General features: G+C 36.9%; 1 protein-coding gene across 2 annotated transcripts in view; it reads right to left on the bottom strand.

The window, feature by feature from the left end:
• ARHGAP32 (Rho GTPase activating protein 32) overlaps nt 1–27139 on the bottom strand; it is a gene marked incomplete at its 5' end in the record, with an annotated part of 173975 nt that overhangs the window by 47394 nt on the left and 99442 nt on the right. For both annotated transcript variants that reach the window (XM_082661162.1, XM_082661163.1), the window contains one exon: nt 19229–19310. In XM_082661162.1, coding sequence (XP_082517288.1) covers nt 19229–19310 — 82 coding nt within the window. The remainder of the gene's footprint in view (nt 1–19228; nt 19311–27139) is intronic.

Here is a 27139-nt window from a genome sequence, read left to right as displayed (position 1 = left end):
GTTAAAAACAGTAATTACCTAATAGGATTGCTGTGAGAATTAAATATAAAGCACTTTTTTTCTGCTGGATAGGAAAAAAAAACCTTAATAAATATTAGGTACTCTGTTGTCACTGTATTATTTATCTTTCATTCAGCAACCTTGCTCAACTCTGTTAATACTTCTAATAATTTGACAGTAGATTCTTCTGGATTTGAAGACAGTCATCTACAAATAGTACATATTTATCCCTTCCATGTCTTTTTGTCTAGTTTCACTGAACCTTGAATAAATGATGATCTTGTTCTTGACTTCAAATAGATTGTTTCTTATGTCTCACCATTAAGAATAAAATTTTCTTGGGTTTTTGGGTAGAAACCTTAAATAGATTTAAAAAACCCCCTATTGTTAATTGCCAAGATACATAAAATGAACAAGTATTGACCTTTATCAAATGATTTCTCTGTATCTATTAAGATAATCATTTAGTTTGTTTTGTTTAGTTTTTAAGTTTTGAACGTGACAAACTAGATGCACTTTTTTTTTTTTTTTTTTGCGGTACGCGGGCCTCTCACTGTTGTGGCCTCTCCCGTTGTGGAGCACAGGCTCCGGACACGCAGGCTCAGTGGCCATGGCTCACGGGCCCAGCCGCTCCGCGGCATGTGGGATCTTCCCGAACCGGGGCACGAACCCATGTCCCCTGCATCGGCAGGCGGACTCTCAACAACTGCGCCACCAGGGAAGCCCTAGATGCACTTTTAAAGTCTTGCTTTTATACTCATGTGGTAAATCTCCTTTACTCCTACTTGCCCTGTATCCATTGCAGGGATGTAAATGAGTACGAAAGACTGGAGAAAGTAAGTGGCAACTTAAAAAACTAAAGCCTTAAGCCAAGGCAAGAGTCCCTCTTAGAAACTGTAAAAAACACAGGGATTCTGCAAACATATTAGAAGTGTCTTTCAATAAAAGAACACAAACATAAAATTCTACAGGGTACAAGTATAGACAAAGAATTCTAAAAACAGGAAAACTGTAATAGGTTGCTGATGCCTTAAATAGCAGCAAAGAAATATGACATAGATTTATATTTACATTCTTAATCAAAGAGCTGAAGTGAACTGTGTTACTCAGCATTTTCAAATTTATTAAAAGGGATATTGGGAAGAGATGCCAAAATTAACTTATTTTTAGCATGTCCTGAAAGGATCTGTCAGCAACTCAGAAACACAGCTTTTGAACCAGTTTAGTCAGCACTCATGCTGGGAAAAATATGATATAATATTTACTTAGTTTATAGCCTTGAGTATATCAGTTAAATTACTTTTAAACTAAACCAACAAAGCTTTTATTTGAAAATAAAAGGACTTAGAAATTAAACTGATTCACTAGAGTAGTAATTTGACAAACTTTTAAAGAAAAATTTCTATATGAGCAAGATTATATGTTACTCAAATATTAAACCAACTGAACTAAAAACACTTTTTCCAGTAACTGAAATATAGAACCTTTGATAACTTTTCCTTTTTCCTAATATAGAAGAGCTTTAACATAAATAAAGCAAAAGGATGAATAATGATGTAAAGGGAGTTCTTTAAGCCAATGACTGAAAATACACATGAATGATTCTAATGATGTGTTTTGTTTGTTTGTTTGTTTTGTTTTTGCAGTATGCGGGCCTCTCACTTCTGTGGCCTCTCCCGTTGCGGAGCACAGGCTCCGGACGCGCAGGCTCAGCGGCCATGGCTCACGGGCCCAGCCGTTCTGCGGCATGTGGGATCCTCCCGGACCGGGGCACGAACCCGCGTCCCCTGCATCGGCAGGCGGACTCTCAACCACTGAGCCACCAGGGAAGCCCGATGATGTGTTTTTTTAGTCTTACAAAAAACACCATCCAAATCAGAGTTAAAGAGTTTCTTGCAAACCAAACTCAGAGTAGGTTTTTATTTGATGGAGTAAGGACATATCTAAGAAACTCTGTCACTGACTCTATTTTTCTCTCTGTAAATCTTCTGGTCTATCTTGCTAGATCTGCCCTTTCCCTGGCTCCACTCACTGGCCTCTTCCCAGTGCTAAAAAAGGCAAGATGAAGAAAAAGACTGAATCCTAAACCAGATCTCCAATGAAAACTGAAGGAAAATACAGAAATTCCAGTAATATCATAATACATGATACACTATTGTTTCTTTGATTTATTTGCTAGCAAGTCCCTGGTGAACACTACAATGGCCATTTATAATACTGCTTTTACTAGAAAGTGTCATATACTTTCTAAAGATTAATTTTTGAACTATGTTTCAGGAATGCACTGTAGTAAGAGAAAAAAAGGTAAATAGTATCTATACGTTCTGAATTTCTGAAAACTTATATTCTACCAGGTTGATACTCAAAATGCAAAATCCTCACTGTCTCTCTAGGAACTACTGAGTTTTCTTCTAATTTTTAAAGCAGGAATAAAGCAGTTTCAGCCTTGAGTTTCACTGATGCCCCCCCACCCATCCCAAAGTAGATGTCAAAGAAAATATGTAGATGTCAAAGAAAATATGTAGATAAGCTTGAGTATTAAATCTTAACGTACTGTTGAAGTTATTATGGAATAAGAAAGTAGAGAATCATTTTTGATCAATATGTTATAAACAATTTCAGAAGTAAGAGAAAAAGCACAGCTCTTTAACTGATGTGTGTAACAGCTGCCAGGGTAATATCTGGGGCCAGCCCAGGGATGAGGTTCTGGAATGTGGATGACTGTAACAATTTTGATATCTGTACATTCCAACCTCAAAGGGAGGAAACCAGGTATTTGAGAAATGTCATGTACGTGCAATACTGAATTTAAAATAGCACTGACAGTAATGGCTCTTGTTTGAAAATTTGTAAAGCTACTAACAGTTACATAAGTCAAATAGGCTTCCATTTACTCATAAGAGAGAAGAGGAGGCACTTCAAAAGGCATTACTGAGTGGAATGCAAATGGATGACACTAATAGATATAGAAAATAAATCTGTAGTAAATTTTAGAGAAGAGCTTTTCAGACACAGAGGAGATGCGAACAATTCATCTGGAAAAAGAGAAGCAGAAAACTGGCAACAAATTGCTTCTTCAGAATATCCAACACAACTCTTACGTGGAATAGCATGCCTGTGGTCAACTAAAATATTTGAGTATTTGAATAAAAATGTCTCTTTTTCAGGGTTAAGAATGAAACCAAAGCAACCTCATGGTGTTGCTCTTGCTAGAGCAGGACATCAACAGTGATAAACCACAATGGGCGTGCTATGTTGAAGCTTTAAAAGTCATAGTTCCCTTGGGAAAATGGGCATCAGGTTACAATAAGACATTATTTACATGATACATTTACTGTTCTCAGAGCTACGAATTTCAGAAACGAACATAAAGGCTTTGTGACCACCTAGAGGGGTGGGCTAGGGAGGGTGGGAGGGAGAGGCAAGAGGGAGGAGATATGGGGATATATGTATACGTATAGCTGATTCACTTTGTTATAAAGCAGAAACTAACACACCATTGTAAAGCAATTATACTCCAATAAAGATGTTAAAAAAATAATAATAAAAAGAAGGCTCAAATTTAGCTTATGTGATTTTAGGGTAATATAAGTAAATTTTACATTTTTCCTGCTAAAACTGATATTGATTTTTAAAAAAAATAAATTTATTTATTTATTTTTGGCTGCATTGGGTCTTCGTTGCTGAGCACAGGCTTTTCTCTAGTTGCAGAGAGCGGGGGCTACTCTTCGTTGCGGTGCACGGGCTTCTCATTGCGGTGGCTTCTCTTGTGGTGGAGCACGGGCTCTAGGCGCGCGGGCTTCACTAGTTGTGGCACGTGGGCTCAGCAGTTGTGGCTCATGGGCTCTAGAGCGCAGGCTCAGTAGTTGTGGCACACGGGCTTAGTTGCTCCGCGGCATGTGGGATCTTCCCGGACTGGGGTTCGAACCTGTGTCCCCCACATCGGCAGACGGATTCTCAACCACTACACCACCAGGGAAGCCCCTGATACTGATTTTTATTTTAAAATTTTAAATTATAAATTAAAACAATAAATGTGATTGGTTTTGTTCCTCAACTCTGTACAAAAACAAAGCAAGAATTTTTTTTAACTTTACCCCTTTAGTTATATAAAAGACTCTGACTAATTTCATTTCTAAATACAGAACAGAAAGATTTGCATTTTAGCAGAGGAGAGTAGGAGGAAACATGAGGTGGCTATAAATTCCTGACACTAAAGGATTCTAATACTAGAGTGGGTTATAATAAAAAGACTATAGAAGCCTCTCTGCTAAGAATTTTTAAATGATCTAAGCTCTTATTTTTCCAGGATGAACTAGTACTATTTGATGTGAAGCTTGAAAACTAGTACTATTTTAAGAGAACAGTTATTTATAAATTACAATAACTACATATTCTTAGGAATTCAGTAACATGATAAAGTTCTAGAAGTCTGAACATGTAGAACCTTAATCTTAACAGTGTGAAAATACTTTTCTTGAAATTCTTTCTTTTTTTATTAGATTAAAATGTAATCATATTCAGTTTGATGTCAAATAACCCTCTGCACTTTATGAGCCTATGAAGTTTGGTGTGGAACACTGATACGATCAGGGTGGGTTTTGTTTGTTTTTGTGGGTTGTTTCTCCCCACTCCCCACCCCAACATTTTCTTTTGCAGGAGCTGGAGGGGCAAAGCTCCATATTTGAGGAAGACAGAACTGATAATAAGAACCCTTTATTTAAAGGCAGAAGTCTTAGAAGCCTGCCCTACAAAAGACCTGACCTTTGGCATGAGAAATAAGAACATGGGCCTTGCAGTCAGACAGACCTAAGGGCTTGAATCCATTCTCTAATCACTTCCCAATTTGCAAGGTCTTGAGCAAATGACCTATTTAAGTCTCAATTCCCTCAAATACACAATGAGAATGACTATAACAATAGCATCACTCGGGGTTACTACAATGCTTACATGAAATTACATATGCCAACCACTTAACTCTGCAAGCGTCAATAAACAGGAGTTACTTCACCACTATAATTTCTCTGAACACTTGAAGAATCTTCCACGGTACGAGGCTAATCAGACCCTGAGTCAGCTTTCCAAACCAGGTTTGATCACATCTGGTTGTACCTCCTAAATTCAGGGCTGAGATCACTAAGGAAGGGTGCACACAAACACAGGGTCGCTTCCTAGTTCTTCCCCCTCTAATTGTCTTATGTGTAAACTTAACCTAAGAAACTTTAGATTTCTGCTCTCTCCTACTGAATATCATAAAGTACTACATAGTATGTTAAAAAAAGAGAAGTTACAGTCTCAAACCATTATCATATGAGCAACTAGTGCCTCTTTAAAAGTTGACAGTGAAAAAGAGCTCTAAATTCTGAGGTTCCCCCATTTGTGGTTTTGAAAATTAAAATATCAATATTATTTAAAGAGTAGTAGAAAAGAAAAATGTTCAGCTTCTTAACAGGACTAATCTGTGATTCAGAGAAAATTGTGGTCTCCATGTTATCTTAATGAAAAGCATTTACAACCAAGATCTGAAGAAGCACCATATAAATATGGAATACTACCCTAATGGTAAGAAAATCTCTGCAAGAGGAGAAAAGAGTTAATACCAACATATCATGGATAGAGACAGTTATCCGTACTAATGCCAATGAGGGAAAAAAAGAAAAACAATACTTGAAGATAAAAGTGCAGAAGGGTTACTTCTTTGTGCTAATTTGAACAGTCTCTTTATACAGTCTACCAAATTCTTTATGGTAAAGCAGTGCTGCCTATTTTCTATTAGTCAATAACTGAGATGCTATTTACGCAGCAGGGAAAAAATTTTAAATATGATATATACTTGTTGCTTATGAAACAAAGGTATGTTCTTTTAAACACGTAAACTTTTGTACCTTAACCTGAGGTCTAGAAAGCATTAAGAAATAAGCTGATTTGAAATTTTAAAATGAGTATTTCCTAAAACTAGGAAAGTAAGAGATAATACCTACGTAGTACGATCTACTTGAAAAAATGATCATCCCTCTACAAACATGACAAACCTTAAAGCTCAATTATTCAATTTTCTGGATAACTAAATAATTAACCACTCACCTAAAAGCAGCCAAGGAAGCATGTGCCCAAATGTAATATAAAAATAGTCTCAGTGAAATATTCTGAGTATTGCTGGGGTCAAACATTTGAATAATTGATTGAGATGTCCTTACCTCTTGCTGTGGCACAAGTTTTAGGATCAACAATTAAAATTACTCCAGATGACTGCACTTAGCAGTAGATTCGACAGGATACCACCGCTCAGCATTCCATGCAGAAGTGTGCCGAATGAATCATAATCACACTGGCTCAGACCTTATCCACCACGGGATAACTCCAAGTCAAAGCTTCACGGCACTCTGAGGTTCCAGCTCTGCTTTCGGGCCCTGTTTCTGCTTTCAGCAGTTTTCTTGGCCCTGTTTCTGGTCTTTAGTCAAGCCGAGCAGCTTGTGTGTGCGAGAGCGCTGCTTGGAGGAACTTAATCCTCTCTCTCTGCACATCCTGCTTTGCAGCGCAGGAGAACTGCCCCAGCCCAACCACACTTGCAGAACAGGCTTTACCAGTATGACTCCACCCACCAGCTTCACACAGGTGCATATTTTCTGCTCAGAATAACACCACTATGAAATTGATATTCAGTCTTTGATTTTTTAAAAAGTCACTTACTATTCAGTTGTTTATATTTGCTATCCACATGGGAGACAATGTATCCTATAAAAATGATGGTATTTACGCCCAAATAAAATAAGAAAAGTAACTGATCAAGCAGGAAGTATTGTCTGTAAAAGGCTGAGTCATTAAACTGGCAGCAACAGGCTAGGAAAACATGACTTTGAATATCTTTGCTGATAATGAGCTGTGACTGTTTTCTACTTAGACTGGCAAAAAAAATTATCAATTTATACTGCCTCTGTGTGATAAATTCTGAGATTGGAATGCACAATTTTTTAATATGCAAATAAAAAGTTTTAAAACCTGAAAAGTTTTTTTTGGATTAAAAATCCAGAATTGTGCAACAGTATAATTCAACTATACTTCAATACCAAAAAAATCCAGAATTAAATTTTCCTGATTATGACCTCCTCCTTTATACACTGCCCCAGTGTTAAAATTGTAGCTCTACTTATACAAACATTGAAAAGATTCATTATTTATACTTAATAACAGTACTGCACTGTGTTAACCCAATTAGAATTAGTTGAAGAAATAAATGAATTGGAAGAGATTAACGTATTTTCTGTTCCAAATGACTTTTTACTAATACCAATGTAAATTCATGTTCACATATTTGTTTTTAGTAAATAAAATAATGTTACACGTGCCAGACAGATTTTAAGTACTTTACAGATAGTCTTCATTATAACCCTATGAAGTTGATTCGAATACTATTCCCATCTTAGACATGAGGAAGCCAAGGTGGAGGATTAAGCAATTGCCAAGGTCAAACAAGTAGGAATTGTTGAATTCAAGATACCCAGGGAGTATTTATCATGCACAGTGCCAAAATCTGCTACCGATCAAATGTATTCATTCCTTCCTTTCTGATCATAGCTCTGAATAAAGAAGTGTTGATAACTGGTAGGCCACAATAAGAAAAACAATGAATTGATGTGATTTCACAATCTGAAAGACCACAGAGAACTCCAGTGTGTGGCAGGAACAAAACATGTTAATTTTTACCAATGGAACAGCTGTGAATTTATGGATTTTGTTGAATAGGAAATGAGGCTCTTAAAGTTTATTCATGGTGGAGAAAGCAAAGCCACCCCTCCTTCTACCCCCTCCTCAGCACTGAAGACAGCAAGGGAGGGCAAGGGAAAGAGGAACGCGAGAGCGAAGGAAGGGGGAAAGGGAGGAGGAATCCCTGCTGTAGAAAAGCCATCTGGGGGAATACTCGGTACAACTTAACACATGAGCACAGAGAGGAATAAATAAATTCGACGGTAGTTTGCCTGAGTGCAGGAGAGTGACAAAATGACCCTCACCTGTAACCTAAAGGCTGCACTCTGTGCCGCATAAAAACACAAGGTAAGAATGAGTGTGTGCCAACACTGGTGAAGCTGGAGTGAGGTCTGTCAATCTAGTTCCCTGCATTGCGACAGTGCCGATTTCCTGGTTTTGATAATGTACAGTATAGTTATGTAGGGTGTTACAACTGGGAGAAGCTGGGTTTTGAGTATATGGGGCCTCTCTGTACTATTTTGGTAACTTCTGAGACTATAATTATTTCAAAATAAAAAGTTAAAAAATATGGCTGACTGAAAAGCATTATGCTCTGTCTTCTAAAGACTGCTGATGGCACAGGAGAGGTCACCTGTTATTTTTCTCTTGTAGGAGGTTATCCTGTGAAGGACTAAGATGTATCCGTGTGGGCAGCGGGGGCAACAAGACAACTCACTGGAAAGGCAAAGGCTACCTTCCAATCATTCTGTCATAAAAATTACCCGAATTATTCAAACCCTTGACAGTACGTCTGTAAATTCTGCCAGTTTCATGGCCAAAAACATATCCAGAATTAGATCACATCTCACTCCTTCCACAGCTACCCTCCTGGTCTGAGCCACCAACATCTCTTGGTGGGCTCATCACCACAGCGTACACCCATGTCATCTCCTGTCCTGAACACAGCAAGCAAGGGGATCCTTTACGTAAGGTGAGGCAGGTCACACAGCTCTGCTCAAAACCTTCTAACGTCTTCCCATCTAATTTTAAATGAAAGCCAAAATCCACACAGTGGCACCGGAGCCCCAAGGAGAATCTGATGCCCTTTCACCTCCAGACCTCATCCTATGTCTTGACTCACTCACTGCTCCAGTCAAACTGGCCTTCCCACTGATCCTTTGACAAGCCCCGACACACACTCGCTCAGTGTCCTTACACTTGCAGTTCCCTCTCTGGGAAGCTCTTCCCCCAGGTAACGTGCGTATCTCTACTCCTCATCTCCTGCGAGTCTCTGCTCAAAAGCTACCTTCTAATGAGCCTGTCCCCAACCACTCTACCCTCCTTTGAAATTACAACCCCACATGAACCACATCCAGTACTTCCTAACCCCTGTACCAACCCCCCTTCTAGGCTTCATTTTTCTCCAGAGCACTTACCTACCTTAGTATATATGTATTGTGTTTGTTTGCCTCTTTCTCTCCCTCTCATCCCACTTAAGTACCAACAACAAAATAACAATATTTTTGTCTGTTGTGTTCACTATTTTAGCCCTAGTACTTGGTATGCACTCAATAATTGTCTGATCAGTGAATGAACAAATACCAGAAATGATCAGAAATGGAAAAGCTGCTTTATTTATGGCAAGGATTAGATCGAGCCCACCCCTAGCACTGGCTAAAACATAAATGGGAGTTTAGGAAACATTTTTGATAATTACAGTGGACATTATTCTTGTTTATAATTATTAATCAACCGGTTTAAAACAAACACTATGTATAAAGGATACAAATTAATATAAAATAGAATATCTATCCACGAGCAAAACAATCTAAGTGAAGAAGAAAGACACACAAAAAGTGAAGTATCAAATTCAAAATAACTCATTGCCATACACTATTTCCAAGTGAGTGACACAAAGAATAGCTACTGTAGGCTGAAATGTAGTCCCTCGTTATTCAAAACATAGTCTTAGGACCAGTATTACGGAATTACCTGGGAGTTTCTTAGACATAAAGAATGTCAGGCCCCACCCTAACGAATGATGGTCTACAGTTTTTAACTCTCTCTCTCTCAGGCAGACTGAATGCACAATCAAGTTTGTGAGGCAGCAGCTTAAGGAGCCTTCGTGAAGAACAGAGTAAGTCATCTGAGGCAGAAGAAAGGTCACAGGCAGGGAAAGGGGCAGACCCAAAGTATAAATGAGTGGAGAATAAGGAAACATGCTCTGATGCTGAGCAGAGAGGAGAAAAGGAAAAAGCAGGTTACAAAGATAAGTGAGTTCTCAGTATTTACAGAGCATCTTAAATTCTAGGCTAAAGATTTTGTATATAATTCTGGCACAAAGGGAAATCACTGAGGTTTTCTGAAGTCAGGGATTACAAATTAAAAGCTGTATTCTAAAATTTTATTTTAGTAGTAAATATTAAGATAAAGTAATTCTACAGGCATTAATTGTGCCTCCACTGTGCACGTATCCTGTGGGGGAGACAAGGATGAATGAGACACACTTGTCAATTGTGAGGAGACTGCAATTTCGTGAGCAAGTGGAACAGCTGCTGTTAGATCTGACTTGAGGACAAACAGGACACGGGCCTAGGAGAGACGGGTCAGGGAGAGATGGGCCAGGGAGAGACGGGTCAGGGAGAGACGGGCCAGGGAGAGACGGGTCAGGGAGAGACGGGCTAGGGAGAGATGGGCCTAGGAAGAGATGGGCCTAGGGAGAGATGGGCCTAGATAGAGACAGGGCAGGGAGAGCCGGGTCAGGGAGAGACGGGTCAGGGAGAGACGGGCCAGGGAGAGATGGGCCTAGGGAGAGATGGCCCTAGGGAGAGATGGGCCTAGATAGAGACAGGGCAGGGAGAGACGGGTCAGGGAGAAATGGGCCAAGGAGAGACAGGCCTGGGAGTGACAGGCCCGGGAGAGATGGGCCTGGGAGAGATGGGCCAGAGAGAAACAGGCCTAGGGAGAGACGGGCCTGGGAGAGACAGGCCCGGGAGAGATGGGCCGGGGAGAGATGGTCAGGGAAACTTTCATGGACAAGAAGATTATGGCCTGAGTCTAAATACAAGGAAAATTTCAACTGGGCAAAATGCGGAGGAGGGCATTTCAGACTGTAGGAACAGTCGGTGCAGTAGGAGCAGAGGGAAAGCTATGACACCACGTGGTATGTGCTGAGGACACAGAAACAGAGCCCAGTGAGCACAGGGAGAGAGAGCAGAACGGGAGAACGGAAAAGGAAGATGGCCGGAAGCAACACAGTGAAGTAGTCTGGAGGTATGTTTTATATGTAATGAGGAACTATGGAAAGATGTATTTTAATTAATTAGAGAAGCCTTAGAAAGAATGATGGCTGAAACAAAATCAGCAAATTAAGTAGGTTCCTATAAGCACTTCTTTTCATCTTCCATTCAACACATCTTTTGCCCTAATATCTCTTCTGTTCATATACAGAAATACATTTTTATTTACTCTTGTTGTAATAAAACCAAAACATTCGTTTTTAGAGAGAAAACAATAAATTTTACCTCTATTCAATGTTCCATGGTGGGAAAATTCTGGGTTTTGAGTTAAACAATCGCAAATGAGTGTAATCCATCTGGCGCACAGCCAGGGCTACCTAGGTGTGGACAGTGGCTACTAGGAGAGGTCAGAAGACTTCTGCAAGTTCAGCTCTGAAAGCTCAGGCACAGCGTGGAGCTTTCTGAGGCTCAGTTGCTCCACTAGTTAAAAAACTAATAAGAACCTGCTGTATAAAAAAATAAATAAAATTCAAAAAAAAAAAATAGCGGTGTGTGGGGGACAGAAATACATTCCGCATCCTTAGTACACTGCAGGGCTGTATCGAGATTCAAATTCCCATTTAAATAACAAAAATACAGTATTCAAAAACTCTAAGGCAACTACAAATATGTGACGTTATGAATTTTCTGTTTTTCCCTGATGCAGAGTGAGAAAGTATTATCTTGATGTATCCCTTACCATGTATTCCGAGAGAAAACCATCCGGGCATGCTAGCATTTTGGAACTCTTTTAAGTCTTACATCAATGCCTCCTAGGGTACTGATTTTCATATCTGATTCTTAAGGTATTTGCCTCCAGAGTAATAAAGTAATGTGTTCAATGGGAAGAATATTCAATACAACATTCCATTTCAGGTAAGTAAAAACCTGAACCTTTTTACTTGCTATAGAGTGGTCACCTCATACTAAAGTGATGTCAGGAAACATGGTTACAGAAGAGCAAAGTGCTGGACATTCAAAGAAAGAAAATGGAAATAATCCAGAAGTAAACAAATGAAAACAAAAGAAAAAAAAAACTATAATTAGGCAAAACTGCAAATAAAACAACAACAACAAAACACAAGATACTAGAGGACCAGTTTCCTAAAAGGATAACACAAGGACTTTTTAATTTCAAAATTATGCCACAAATTCAGGCTGTGTTACCTTATAAACTACTTATAAGGATTTCCTCAGCATTACATCTGATTACTAAGTCTTCCCCCAAAATGAAAGCCTCAGCTACTTCTATGTCTGCTAACAAAAAAATTCAGACAAAAATCTGTGATGCAAACTCTATTCAAGTGGCCATCCAGAGACGCTCCTTTCCTCACCATGGTCCCATGAAAACTACTGCAATTCACTTGTTTCAGTGGTATACTGTGAAATATTTGCATATAGATTTATACCAACAAATAATATATTAAATAAGCACCTACATAAACTAAATAGACCTAGTTTCAGACACTCCTGAATTTAAATGATATAACATAGTAAATAAACGTAAGTCGACAAAAAATAACAGCTGATACTTATTAGGTATCCAGGGGCTTTAAATGCCTTATCTCTAATCTTTAAAAGAATCTTGCCTCACTTCTTAGATGAGGAAATTTAAAATCAGAGAAGCCAAATGACATGCATATGGACAGTAACACATGGCACAGGGATGAAAATTCAAGGCTGCGGCCTGTGCTCTCACCTCTTTGAGCTGCTTTTCACATAGGTATATACATTAAATAAAACATCTGCATTAAATCTGTTATCACAAAATATCTATTTTATGGGGCGGTTGCATTAAGACCCTAAGAAATTACCTATTTGGACAGGGTGGAGTGAAGGGTAGATTATAATCTATGTAAAGTAATATATGATCATTGTAAAGGAGTTAAACAATACAGGAGCAGAGGAAAACAATGAAATGTCTCTTGTTATAGCTACAATCTCATTCCGCTTTCCAGTCAGGTATGTATCCTTCCTGATCCTCTTCTATGAGTTTACAATGGGATTATACTGTTGCGTGATTTGCTTTTTCATTTAACAACACATCACAGAAAAAATCCCCTGGGTTAGCACATAGGCTTCTACCTCATTCCTTTTGAGGGTTGCACAGTATTTCACAGTATGGAAGTATAAAATCTATTTTGAAAAAGTAATTTCAAACATTTGTGTATTAAAGCAATATTGTAAGGAATATTTACCTGGATAGGAGGTAAAAAATGCAAAGTGACCAATTAAAAAATGACAAAGGACTTGAATAGACACTTCTCCAATAAGCACATGAAAAGATGCTCCACATCATTACATTTCTGTATAGTCACCATCTGGGTCAACAGAACATTACCAGCACTTCAGAATCCTCTCTCCTACCCATCTACTCACTCTCCTCTCCAAATGAAACCACTGTCCAAACTTTATCACCACCTAACAGTCTTGAACTGTATGATTTTGAACTCTCTCTTTATATATATGGAATTACCCGGTGTAAGTGTGTGCGTAAATCCGGCTTCTCCCACTCCATATTTATTTTTGTGAGACTCATCCATGTTGCTCCACACAGACATAACTCATTTCATTTTCATTGGTGTGGAAGAATCCACTGAATGAACATGCCTTTATTTATCCATTCCACTACGGATATACTTTTGAGTTCTTTAGTTTTTTGACAATTAGGAATAAGGTTGCTATGAACATTCTATACACATACCTAAGAACGGAACTGCGGGGTCACAAGGTATATACATGACAAACTTAGTAGGCAGTGCCAAACAGTGCTTGTCCGGCATTACGCTTCCCTGGCAGTGTATGAGAATTCCCACATGTTTACATCCTTGCCAACTTTTGGTATCACTACTCTTAAATTTTAAGCATTCTGGTGGGTGTGTTTTTGTGAGTTAATAAAGTTTTTACTTGCATTTCCCTAAAGACTAATGATGTGGAACATCGTGTCATGTGCTTATTCCGCATTTTGATATTTGTTGTGAAATACCTGATCAAGTTTTCACTCAATTAAAAAAATCTGTTTATCTGTCTTTTTCTTACTGATTCTTTACACACTTTGGTTACGTGACCTTCGTCAGATATATGTACTGCAAATATCTTTCTCACTGTGTGATTTGCCTTTTTCACTATCTTAATAGCATATTACAATGACACTCTGAACTTTAATTAAGTTTAATGATTAAGCTTCTCAGTTATTATTACTGATTTATGTCTAACCCAAGATCATGAAAATAGGTCATGAAGATATTCTACAGTATTCTCTTCTAAGTCTTGTTGTTTTACCTTTCATATACAGATCTATAATTCTCCATGACCTAGCAACTTTTACTGAAATGGCTGTCTTTTTCATAATGCTCTGCAGTGTATGAATCAAGCATCTATATGGACACAGGTTTGTTCCTGGACTCTATTCTTTTCCACTGTTCTATCTGTCTATCCTTGCATTAATCTCAGTCTCTTAATGAGTGAAGCTTTAACAGTAAGTCTTGATATCTATTGTATTAATTTTCCCACTTTTTTGTTCTTCAAAACTGTCTTGTGTGTTTTGGGCTCTGCATTTCTATACAAATTTTAGAATCGATTTAGAATCAGTTGTCAATTTCTAGAAAAATCCTAACTCAAAGCTTGGGGCAGTATCAGCAACTCTGCCCTGTTGGGCTCTGAACTCCATTTGTTGTTCCGTGAGTGCTGCGACATTCTCTACTCCATCAGCTGATACCCTAGGGGGCTAATGTCCCCATACACTGGGGTCACGTATCTGGATGTCCTTCTTCTGCTTAATCTTAGCTCAGTAATTGTTTACTACCTTGTTAACTCTCCAGTCCTTCAAAGAGACCTTATATTTTTACATTTCTGTCCAAATTTTCTGTTTTCAGAGGGAGGGTTTGTCTAAATTCCCTAGTCCTTCATTTATAGAAGCTCATGCTTCAAAAGTAAGCTTTGCTTTTCTTCTCTCTTCACCCTCTCTCCACCTTCCGCCCTCTCCCTCCCTCCCCCAAACCCCCTCTTTCTTTCTTTCTGGAAGAAAAGGTGGATAAGGTGGGAAGGTGGGGACTCCACCATGGAAATTATAAAAAAGACCAAATGTTGATCCTAGAAACGAAACACCTGATATGAGAACTGAAGAATTCATTAGATGGGCTTCAGAGAAGCCTGCACAGAGGCAAGAGGTCAACAGAAAGCACCCAAGCTGGAGAGAGGACCAATGAGCCAACATCAAAGACATAACTGACATGTGGAGGAGGAGAGAGACAGAAGGGCGCAAAACAAATATCCGAGGAGATAACAGCTGAGAACACTAAAAACGTGAAGACAGACACCAGTAAATAACTGCTGGGTAAATGCTGCACAGGATAAACACACAGAAATCCTCACCTGCTTCCTTCCTCTTCCTCCCACCTCAGCCTCACCTGCCATTCAACCAGAACCTGTGGGGACTGAACTAAATGCCAATTTCTTTGGGACAAGCGTCTACCTTTCTTCCTCTTTTCTTTCCTCTTCTTTTCTCCGCCCCCTCCGCCCCACACACGTTCTTTTCCTTAAGGTACCATGGATACATGCTATCTTGGTCAGGACACAGTGACTCATCCATTTTATTTTTACATACACAAATAATTGGACATATGGAGAACACTAAGAAGAGCTCCAAAGGGAAGGTTTTCCCCATTGCCCTTGTTGTGCAATAATACAGGGAGCTTTAAGTTGCAGTCTTAAACTATCTGCATCTTTCAGATCTGGCATCTAACATGACAGATGGCAATGTTAAAAATAAAGAGAACATTAAAGTTATTTGTACTGCAGGCAAAGACAGTTTTAAAGTGTGAAACAAGCCTGAGGCTGATAGAATTCACATCATCCTTTTCAAAATGTATTAAGAAGGCACATTTTCCTATGCCAACCCTGCAATGCTGCTCACAAAAGATAAAATACTAGCTTTTGAAGGTGTGCTGTCATTATGTGTATCATTACTAATTTAGAATTAACAATGCCATAACGCCAGGTCTATTAACAGAAACCTATTTTCTAGAACTGTCAATAACTGATTAACTTTCTCAAGTTTTAAAAGTTTTGGACGTTATCACTATTAGAAAATCACTTTCATATTCAGAACATGAGAAAGTATAATATTTGATTGATACAATGTAATATCAATATTAAGCTAATATTTAAAAACAGTATATCTCTGAGGCGAAATTATCAAAGATAAGACTTTATAATTAATGAAAGTTAAGCTTACACAGCAGAAATACATAAAAATAATGCACAAGAAATAACAATAAATTTTTGATGTTGAATTTTAATAACTTTAAAATAGTGACCACAAAAACCCATGATCATCTCAATAGATGGATTAAAAAGTATCTGACAAAATCCAACACCCTTTTGTGATAAAATCATTCAACAAACTAAGAACTGAAGGGTGCTTCGTCAGCCTTATGAAGGGCATCTATGAAAACCCCACAGTTAAAAAGTTACTTAATGGTGAACAACTAGATGCTTTCTCCTAAAATCAGAAGACAAGGATGCCTGTACTCAGAACTTCTATTCAACAATGTAACATATCCAGGGCAATTGGGCAGGAAAAAGAAATAAAAAACATCCAAACTGGAAAGGAAGAAGTAAACATATCTCTATTCACAGATGACATGATCTTATATTTAGCCTATCCCAAGAAATCTACTAAAAAACCTATTAGAACTAATAAAATTTCAGCAAAGTTTCAGGATACAAGATTAATACACAAAAATTAATTGTATTTCTGTGCACTTGCAGTGAATAATAAGAAAATGAAATTAAGAAAACAATTCCATTTACAATAGCATCAGAAAGAATGAAAATAAATTTAACAACAGATATGTAAAACTTATACTCTAAAAAATTTTAAACTACAAAGTATTGAATGAAATGAAAGGTCTAATAATCAAATGGAAAAATATCCCACGTTCAAGGACTGGAAGACTTAATGAATACTGGCAAGAAGGTAATACTTCCCAAACTGATAAACAGATTCAATAAATCCCTATCAGAATCCCAGCTCTCTTCTCTGTAGAAACTGACAAGATGATTCTAAAATTCATATAGAACTGCAAGGTACCCAGAAAAACCAAATCAATCCTGAAAAAGAATAAAGTAGGAGGACCTCCCAATTGAAAAATTTACTACTAAGCAATGGTAATCAAGACAGGGTGGTACTGGCATAAGAACAGACATATAGATCAATGGAAGAGAATTGAAAATCCAGAAATAAACTCATATGTCTAAGGTCAACTGATTCTCTACAAGGGAGTCAAGTCAATTCAATGGGGAAGGAATAATCTTTTCAACAAATCGTGCTCGGACAACTGGATATCCAATGGAGTTGGACCTCACACCACACACAAAGATTAACTCAAAATGGATCACAGACTAAAATATAAGATCTAAAACTATAAACTTAGAAGAAAACATAGGAGTAAATATTGACTTTGGGTTAAGCAACATCTTCTTAGATGAGACATCAAAAGCATAAGTGACAAAAGAAAAAAATAAATTGAACTTCATCAAAATTAAGAACATTTCCACTTCAACAGACATCATCAAGAAAACGAAAGACAAACCAGAATGTGACAAAATATTTGCAAGTCATATTATCTGATATAGGACTTGTATCTGGAATGTATAAAGAACACTTACAACTTAATTAATAAAAAGACAACCCAATTAAAAAATATATAAAGGATCTGAACATTTCTCCAAAGATATACAAATGGGTAATAAGCACATAAAAAGATGTTCAACATTATTAGCCATCAGGGAAATGCAAATCAAAATCACAAAGATATATCACTTCATACCCACTAAGACAGCAATAACCAAAAAAAAAAAAAGTAACAAGGATATGGAACAATTGGAATTCTCATACACTGCTGGTGGAATTGTAAAAGAGTGCAGCTACTTTGTAAAACAGTTTGGCAGTTCCTCGAAAGGTTGAACACAGAGTTACCATATGGCCCAGCAATTCTACTCCTAGATATATACTCAAGAGATGAAAACATACATCTATACAAAAACTTGTACACTAAGTATTACATTATTCGTAATAGCCAAAATGGAAACCCAAAATGAATGGATAAAAGAAATATTGTATATCCATACAATGGACTATTATTTAGCCATAAGAAAGAATGAAGCACTGATACATGGATGAATCTTGAAAACATTATGCTAAGTGAAATAAGCCAGTCACAAAAAGACTATATATTGTATGATTCCATTTATGTGAAATGTCTAGATTAGAGAAATCTAGAGACAGAAAGTAGGTTAGTAGTTGCTTAGGGCTGGGGGGAAGGGAGAGGATGGGGCAGTGTCTGCTAATGGGCATAGGATTTTTTTTTTTTAAGTTACTGATGCCATATTTAAACAAGGAAAGAAAACTACAGCCATCACAACCACTAATGAATAAGTACTCACTGAGAAAGTGCTTTTATGTTTAACAAGTTTACCCAAAGAAGGGGGATTTAACAGAGGATAAAAATGCCTTGAAAAGAGACTGAGAATCCCACGGTGAGGGTAGAGAAGGGCAGAGGGAATGTAATACAATCAGGAGAAATACACTTGATTACTCCCTCCTCCTTCTAAAATCTTTTAGTCTTTGTTTTTATTTTCTTTCCAAAAATTTACATCACAATTAAAAGGTTCCAGATGAGGTATTCTGTAAAATTTGTCCAGATTAAATCACCCCAATAAAAACAAAAATTTCCAGTTTTAAATTTTTACCCCCTGTAACACATTGCTCTACATATCTGTAAAATACTCCACATACTTATACAGCACTGTAAATATACTATATAAATGACAACAAATGCTGTTTAAAATAGTTTTGATGTTCACAGGCACTGATAAAATATACATTCCCTTCATTTATTAATTTTCAGCTAATCATACTATCTCCGCGTCAATTCTTTAAACCTGGTATTTTCTTTTATTGTTTTATTCATTAATAAGCTACATTCCTACTATATAATTGTAAAAACAAATAATGACAAAGCTTAATGGAGCAAACAGTTCTTAAAATTGTCTAAAATTTTGAATGCATGTAAACCTTTGTGAAATGATCAACAGAGAGAAAAGAATATACTAAAAATCAAAGCCACATAAAATTAAGAGTGCATATTATGACAATAAATGCAAAGAATAGTTAGACAAGCTATGTGCTTGACTGGAAGAGAAAATCTGAATCTTTAAGCAGTTGATAAATAATCACATTCATGAAAAAGTGTACTCACCGGGTTTTGGCACTGAGTTGGTCACTGACTGGGGAACTTTCTGATTAATTAACTCAACACAGTGTCCAGGGAAGAGTCCCACCTAAAGAAGAAAAGCAGCAAAGAGAGGATTTTAAACCAGAGAACAGACCAGTGCATGAACACTGCCAATTCAATTCCAGTAATGTGCTTCACAGCCCCTCCCAATGATTCTGTTATTCCAAGACTCTATATCACTGATGATGCCAATTATACAAACAATAAAACAATCTGTTGCTATGAGTATATCGAGTTACGTGTTTTATTTGTCTAAATATCTAAGTCTGCTTTCCTAGTTTTACCTTTTAATTTCCCAAGCTTCTTTTACACCAATTAAAATATTTAGTCTGATACCAAGCTATGCGTGCAAGAGGTATAATTTATACCTGTTAATAATTTATTTTGCTGAAATTTCAATCTAGTTAACACCTCTGTCAACTTTCATATTTACTGATTTCTCTATATGATTTTAAAAAAATCAACACTAAACCTCATTCAAATTTTTTTGCAAATTTTCTCTTGTTTCTCTCACAGGTTCCATGAAATGACAAGACTAAAATAAATTGGTGAAACAACTGCTCACTTAAAATCCTGGTATCCACTGTTGTTAAAGAGCCCAGTAGTGCGTGGATAAGTGGGAAAGCAAGAGAAGAAAACAACCAATCTCGGCAGTGGTAACAGACTCTGGCTTCACGCCAGTTTGACATGGTAGCAGGATTGCTCATGGTGTTAGGTAGATTCCCAAGGAGCTGTATTAGTAAAATACTGAGCTCCAGATCACCCAGAGATACTACATCGCCAACAGAATGAATAGAGAAACAAAGAGCCAGGAAACAAAAGTAAAAAGGGAATTTTTACCAATATTTATAGATGTTTTCTTAGATGGGAATATAATTGGGCTGCCAAGCAGCAGATGTTAAAGCTGAAACAAGAAAACTACATCACTTTGTACATCCATCCCTCTGTTGTCAAGACTCTGGGGGAGAAAGGAATGGTCTTCCAAAAGTATGATTCATCGTGAAGTTCTGAGCTGTGTAATTTCCATCTGTGTGGGATTATTTTCACATGCTCACTTGCTGCATTCTTACTTCAATTTCTTGATGGATATTCTATGTTAGTTCTTAAAATTATGAAGATGTAACTAGTTATCAAGAGCTGAAAGGGCTTATTAACAAATTTTCAGTTTTGTTTGAAAGATGTGAAACTTGGGTCTTAGAGTTCCTATATGCTTTGCCTTCCAAAATGATGCTCTAAGTATTTGCTTTTATTGGTGAAATTCTATATCATACTTTACTGAACTTCCTATTTAACTAATAACAAGTAGAAATTCTTCCAAGATTGGTTAGAACCAGACAAGAATCAACTTGAATAATTATTCTCATTCTCTCTTACGCAAATCAGTTATAAGATAATCACTTATGGTTAAGTGTAGCCCCAGGATTAAGAGGGCCTGGGTTCTACTCCAGGTCTGCCACTTACTGGTCGGGTTTATAACTTAGCCTCTGTGTTTCGGTTTCTTCCTCTAAACATAATAATACTGTACCTAATTCATAAGAGTTGTTATGAGAATTAAATGGATCAGTATAAGCAAAGTGCATATAGTAAGCACTTGAGAAATGCTGTTTATTCTTTATTATCTCAATATGCTGGCCACTGGAAGATCTAGAGGGCTCTGGCCCCTCCTCTGTATGGATATGACACACAATACCTACCACCTTTTGCTTGTGTATACTTAAGTTTCGTCACTGTCAAATATCATTCTTTCCATAAAATTCTAATTCATTTCAATTTGTAAACATTTTCTGCAATCTGCTATAGAGAAAAGACCACCCATTTACTAGGCTCTGTGATCTGCAGCAAATTGCTTACCATCTGTCTGTTTCTTAATTTGCAAAAATGGGACAACATTAGCTACCTCAATAATGTGTGTGAAAGCACCTAGCCTAGTTTCTAAACTCAAGCATCTGTCAGCAAACAAAACTAATTTTCCATCACTTCTTCACAAAGACTGAACAAAGCTTAATGATCTTCTTTGGGGAACTGTATCATACATACTAGTTACACTTTCACCTTTTGAATGTCTCAATGCATCAGGTCTAGGTATATGGGGGAAATGCTACTGTGTACTATGTAGAGGTAGGTCCATGATAGGTTCATCTGACGCCTAATTCCAATCCCTGCTCACCTGTCTCCCTTTATTATAAAGTGCAATATTACTAAATATTAGCTAAACTAAATATTCAGTTTCCCAGATTCCTTGCATTCAGGTGTAGCCACGGCACCTGTAAAAAGCTTTACTGCTACTGTTCTGTCTCTTCTTTATGCTGTGTACGTAGGTATTGGGATTGGATCTGCAGTAGCCATCACTTGACCTTAAAGAAAGGCCAAGAGAATCTTAGAGAATTCTGCCTAGCATCATTAAGCTGCTGACTCAACTGCAGCAATGCTACCTTTTCTGTTCACTTTTGTTTCTTGAAGCCAAAATCACTCTTAACTGTAACTGTTTACAGTTAAGGTAACTGTTTTATTTAAAGGAGTTAATTCTGTATACTTGTGAAAAGCAAATAGATTCTGTTTTCCTATTATAAAATTTCCATCACAAAAAATGAAACTGTGTTCTACTGAAAATATACACATAATATAACTAACCCTAAAAATATAGTTAATGAACATTTATACTTTTCTGATGCATACTTAAGCTAGTATTTCACCAAATATAAATAATTTTAATAAACTCAAAATGTCCAACGTTAAAAGTGACTGGAACTCTAACAATATGATCTATGAACTACATCATCCTGTTTTATTCACATTAAATTATATTATTATAATTATATTCATCATATTATTCTTTCTGCTGCAGTGGCATTTTCTAAAGCTCTAATGTAAATGGCTGAGAAAAGTGAGGGAAATTCAGTATACTTTGCAGGACTCAAAATGAGTTTCTACTCTAGGAAGATGGGAGGAAAAGAAAAGACGAGCATCTAGGGCCCATGAGGGTAGAGGAGTAGGTAATAAAAATATAGTAATAGAAGAAAAAGATAAGGCAGGAACAGGTTAGGGATGGGCTTAAAGGAGAGAAAGAGAACCTTCAATTTAGTAGTTTTTCCCCAAGTCAATTTGGCATGAGGAAGAAAGAAAAGTATATGAATGTAAGAGACACAGAGGTAGAAAACACAGGAATTATCAATAGGATTAGATACATGTAAAGTTAAATCAGATGCTTCTGCAGTTCTTTCCCACTTTTATTGAGGTACAGCTGACAAACTGTGTATATTTAAAGTGTACATTTTTATAAGTTCTGGCACCCATGAAACTGTAACCACACTTAAATTTATGAATATATGTATCAACCCCCAAAGTTTCCGTGTATCTCTTTGTAATCTCTCCCTCTCCCTACCAGCCCCTACCCCTGCCCACCAGGCAACCATTAACCTAGTTTCTATCACTAAACATTACTTTGCAATTCCTACAATTTTATATGAATAGAGTCATGCAGCATGTATTCTTTGTCCTCTGTTTTCTTTCATTCAGCATAATTATTTTGAGGATCATTCATGTTGCTGTATTTATCAATAATTTTTTCCTTCTATTCCTGAGTAATATTCTACTGTATAAATACCACCAATTGTTTATGCATTAATCTCTTGTTCATGAGATACCTGGGTTGTTTCCAGCTTGAGGCCATTATATGTAAGGCTGCTATGAACAGTCATGTGTGAGTTTTTGTATGACCGTAAGCCTTCTTTTCTCTTGGATAAACACCTGGGAGTTGAATGGCTGGATCATGTCATCAGTGTATGTTTAAGAAACTGACAAACTGTTTTCCAAATTGGTTGTAGCATCTTACATTCCCCCCAACTGTGTCAGCGTTCTAATTCCTCCACATCCTCGCCATTCTAATAAGTATGTAGCAAGACTTCACTGTCATTTTAATTTGCATTTCTCTAATGACTACTGGTGTTGAGCATCTCTTTATGTGTTTGTTTGTCATATCTTTTTGGTTAAGTGTCTATTCCCACTTTTGCTACTTTTTAAATTGAGTTCTGTTTTCTTGTTGAATTTTGAGAGTTCTTTATATATTGTGGATACAAGTCCTTCATCAGATATAATCATCACAAATATTTTTTCCCAGTCTGTGGTGTGTCTTTTTATTGTGTTATAAGTAATGTCTTTCAAAGAGCAGAAGTGTTAAATTTTGATGAAATTCAATTTATTATTTTATGAATTGCTCTTTTGATATTACATCTAAGAAACTTTGCCTAAGCCAAAGTCACAAAAGTTTCTCCTATGCTTTCTTCTAGAAGCTTTATAGTTTATGCTTTACATTTTGGGTATGTGATCCATTTTGAGTTAACTTTTGCATATGGCGCAAGAAATAAATCAAAGGATTTCTGGAGGCATAAGGATATCCAACTGTTCCAGCATCATTTGTAAAACAGGCCATGTTTTCTTCACTGAACTGACATTGAACCTCTGTTGAAAATAAGCAGTCCATGTATGTGTGGGTCTACTTCTGGAATCTATTCTGTCCTGTTGACTTATGTGTCTATCTTTCCCCTAATGCCACACTCTCTGGGTACTGCAGTTTTACAGTTAAGTCTTCAAATCAATTAGTGTTAGTTCTCCAACTTTGTTCTTCTTTTTCAAATTTGTTTTGGCTGTTCTTTTCTAGGTCCTTTGCATTTCCATACGAATTGTTTAATCTGCTTATCAATTTCTACAAAAAATCTACTGAGATTTTGATTGGTATCAATTTGAGAAGAGATGGCATCTTAACAATATAAAGACTTCCAACCCATACACAGGGTATATATCTCTTTTTTAAAATATTCTTTAATTTCTCTCAGAAATGCTTTGTAGCTTCCAGTACACAGATCCTTTGTATCTTTTTTCCGATATATCCCTAAGTAGTTCATAGTTTTGATGCTATTACAAATGGGTTTTATTATATTTTCTGACTGATGTTAAATGCTACTGGTCTGCGGACTAGATATGAAATAACAAGACGTCCATGCAGTTGTCCCAAGTATATATATTTTAAATATACACTGTGTATTTTAAACACACAATTACTTTCCTTTTATTTCTCCTTTATATGTGACAAATTATACTGACTTTTTTGAAATTGTGTTTGTAGGTTGGTATATCATTTGTAAATTTCATTTCAGGATCATAAGGAAAGATTTTAGAAATTATTTATCATAACAAGGGGGTATAGGGTTTGATGAGGTTAAGAACTACTACTCTAAGCCATTTTGTCAATAATTTCCATGAAACTGAATGCTTAAGCATCATTTGCTAGGACATATTCTGATGTTACAAATTAACAAAAGGAGCTATCTAAAACTAATTTCTCTCTAAACATCAGTGGCAGCTGCTAATGGCACCAATAAGAAAAATAAAAAACTGCAGTAAGTAACACAGAAAATAATTTAAGAAAATTTACATATTTTTGTGATCCAAGGGGGGGAAAATACAAAATTGGAACTCACCAAGCTTGTGTTCTGGCTATATCACTGACTTACTGTCTTTGTAAATCAGAACAATCTATCTAAATTCCTTTGTCTCAGGATTTCTATAATTTTAAAATGACAGTTTAGGACCAGATGATCCACTACCATCTTTTCTAATATAGAAATCTATGATTCACACATGCAGACAAGCAGAAGCCACTACGGGTTCATTAAATTACTACTATGATCTGTTCTTTGCCCAGAATGCCTAAATTTCTACCTAAGCTCTGACACTAAACAGCAAAATAACAATGGGCTTGCAGTTTAGTCCCCTTTTGCTTTAGTTTCCTTGTCAGTAAAAGAGAGGTAATAATAGTACCTTCTTCATAGACAGTGAGAATTAAAGGTTAATGGAAAGCACTTAGAAAGCACACGTAAAAGCAGCAAGAAAGTGTTACAATTCCTTATATTGGAGTACCACATACTCCCTCTTCCCTTGAAATTCCATAACATTACAGTATGTGATTTCCCATTACTTAACTGTAGAGGAAATATTCTGCTCTACTTAATTTTGAGTAATGAAAAGGTGCAGCTTTGAATTCCGTACATAAAATGATGGTCTTCATAGAAATAAGTGGGTAAACTGTCTTCCTCTATTAAACTACTTACTACAAGGGACAAGGTTTCCACATCCCTTCCCTTTGGCATAAAGAATACGTTTCTGAAAATAAGCTACTTGGAACCACATTAAACTCCTGAGGCAAGGAAATGTTTACTGTCCAAGATTTGCTTCTCTGTCATTGTACACAGAAACCCTCACACAACCTTCTGGGGTAACTTTGAAAAATAAAATAGCTGATCCTTGACCATCTTGAGGAGAACCAAGAGAAAATGAGCTGTACAGAGTCCTGTCACTCTCTAAATGGTATTTTATCTCTTAGATTGACTGTATCCCAAATATGTTTTAGAAGATTTTCTGGGGGGAAAGGAGAACACTCACTAAACTGTGTTTAATTTCTTCCTTTATCTGTGCACAGGATAAACAATGGGAGGCTGGGTCAGTGGTTCTCACATTTTGTGCTTATTCATCACCTGAGGAACTTGATAAAATTCAGATTCCTGTCCCCATCCCCAGAGATTCTGATTAGTAATATCTGGTTTTAACATGTTTTGGGGTCATTCTGATGCCAGTGGCTCCCAGATAAAATTTTGCCAAACACGGCACTAACAAATAATGCTCAAAGATTTTAACATTTTACATTTGTGTTATGGCTTTTACATAAGAAAAGAAGACTTTCCAGACACCTCACCTCACATTTCCAACCACAGTCCCCAGATAAGTACAAAAGCTAATGACATTTATTTTTAACAAGAAAGAAAAAGCAAAGAGCTTTTTTTTTTTTTTTTTTTTTTTGCTGAAGTATAGATTATATGATGAAACACCTCAGAAAACAGAGGTAAAAGATTCAATATACTCTTTAGAAGACAAGTAAAAAACAGATTTTGGAATTTCAAATTACTATAGTTAATATAATTTCACACTTCCTACTCCCAGAAGTTTAAGAAAAGAAACATAGTCACAGTATAATTTAAACACATGGATGAACTAATCCTTCTGCTCCCACAGCAAAATTATGGTCTAGGTTAAAACAATACACAGATGGGCAGAATGCTGATCTTTATCAACCACCAGCTGATTGGCAGAGTCTACCTACAGCTCAGAGTAAGCACTGCTTCCAGAAGAGTGGTCTGAGGAACACCTGGGCCGGAATCACATGGATAAAAATGCAGTCTTAATCCTGTCCCACAACCAGTGAAACAGCATTTCAGGGCTTCAGTCATAGGATTTTATGTTTTAACATGTTCCCCATGTAACGTGTCATAAGCATATCAAGTAAAGTTTGAGAATCAGTGTCGAAGGGAGGGCAGAAGGAGTTACTGGTAACAGAAAAATGAAGATGGCAGAATAGCGCCCTTAACTATATTGGTAAATGCTACTCCTTGGACTACTTTTATTTGCAAATTAAGAGAACAATGCAATAAATACCATCACACACCTATTAGAATAGTTAAAACAACAACAGCTGAGAACTATCGAATGCTGATGAGAATGCAGAGCAGCATCACCGCTGTTGCTGGTGGGAAGGCAAAATGGTAACAACTACTTTAAAACACAGATTGGTAGTTTCTTACAAAGCTAAACATGATCTTACCATACAATGCAGCAAGTGCACTCTGTGGTATTTACCCAAAGGAGGTGAAAACACATCTGCACAAAAACCTGCACATGGATGTTTATAGCAACATTATTCATAAATGCTCTAAACTAGAAGCAACCAAGATGCACTGTAATAAGTGAATGGAAAAATAAATTATGGCATATCCATAATAATGAATATTAGACAGTGAAAAAAAGGAACTATGAAACCATGAAAGA

The sequence above is a fragment of the Grampus griseus genome, assembly GCF_964374135.1.
Source record: "Grampus griseus genome assembly, chromosome: 8".
NCBI lineage: Eukaryota > Metazoa > Chordata > Mammalia > Artiodactyla > Delphinidae > Grampus > Grampus griseus.
This window is presented reverse-complemented; position numbering and strand designations above follow the sequence as displayed.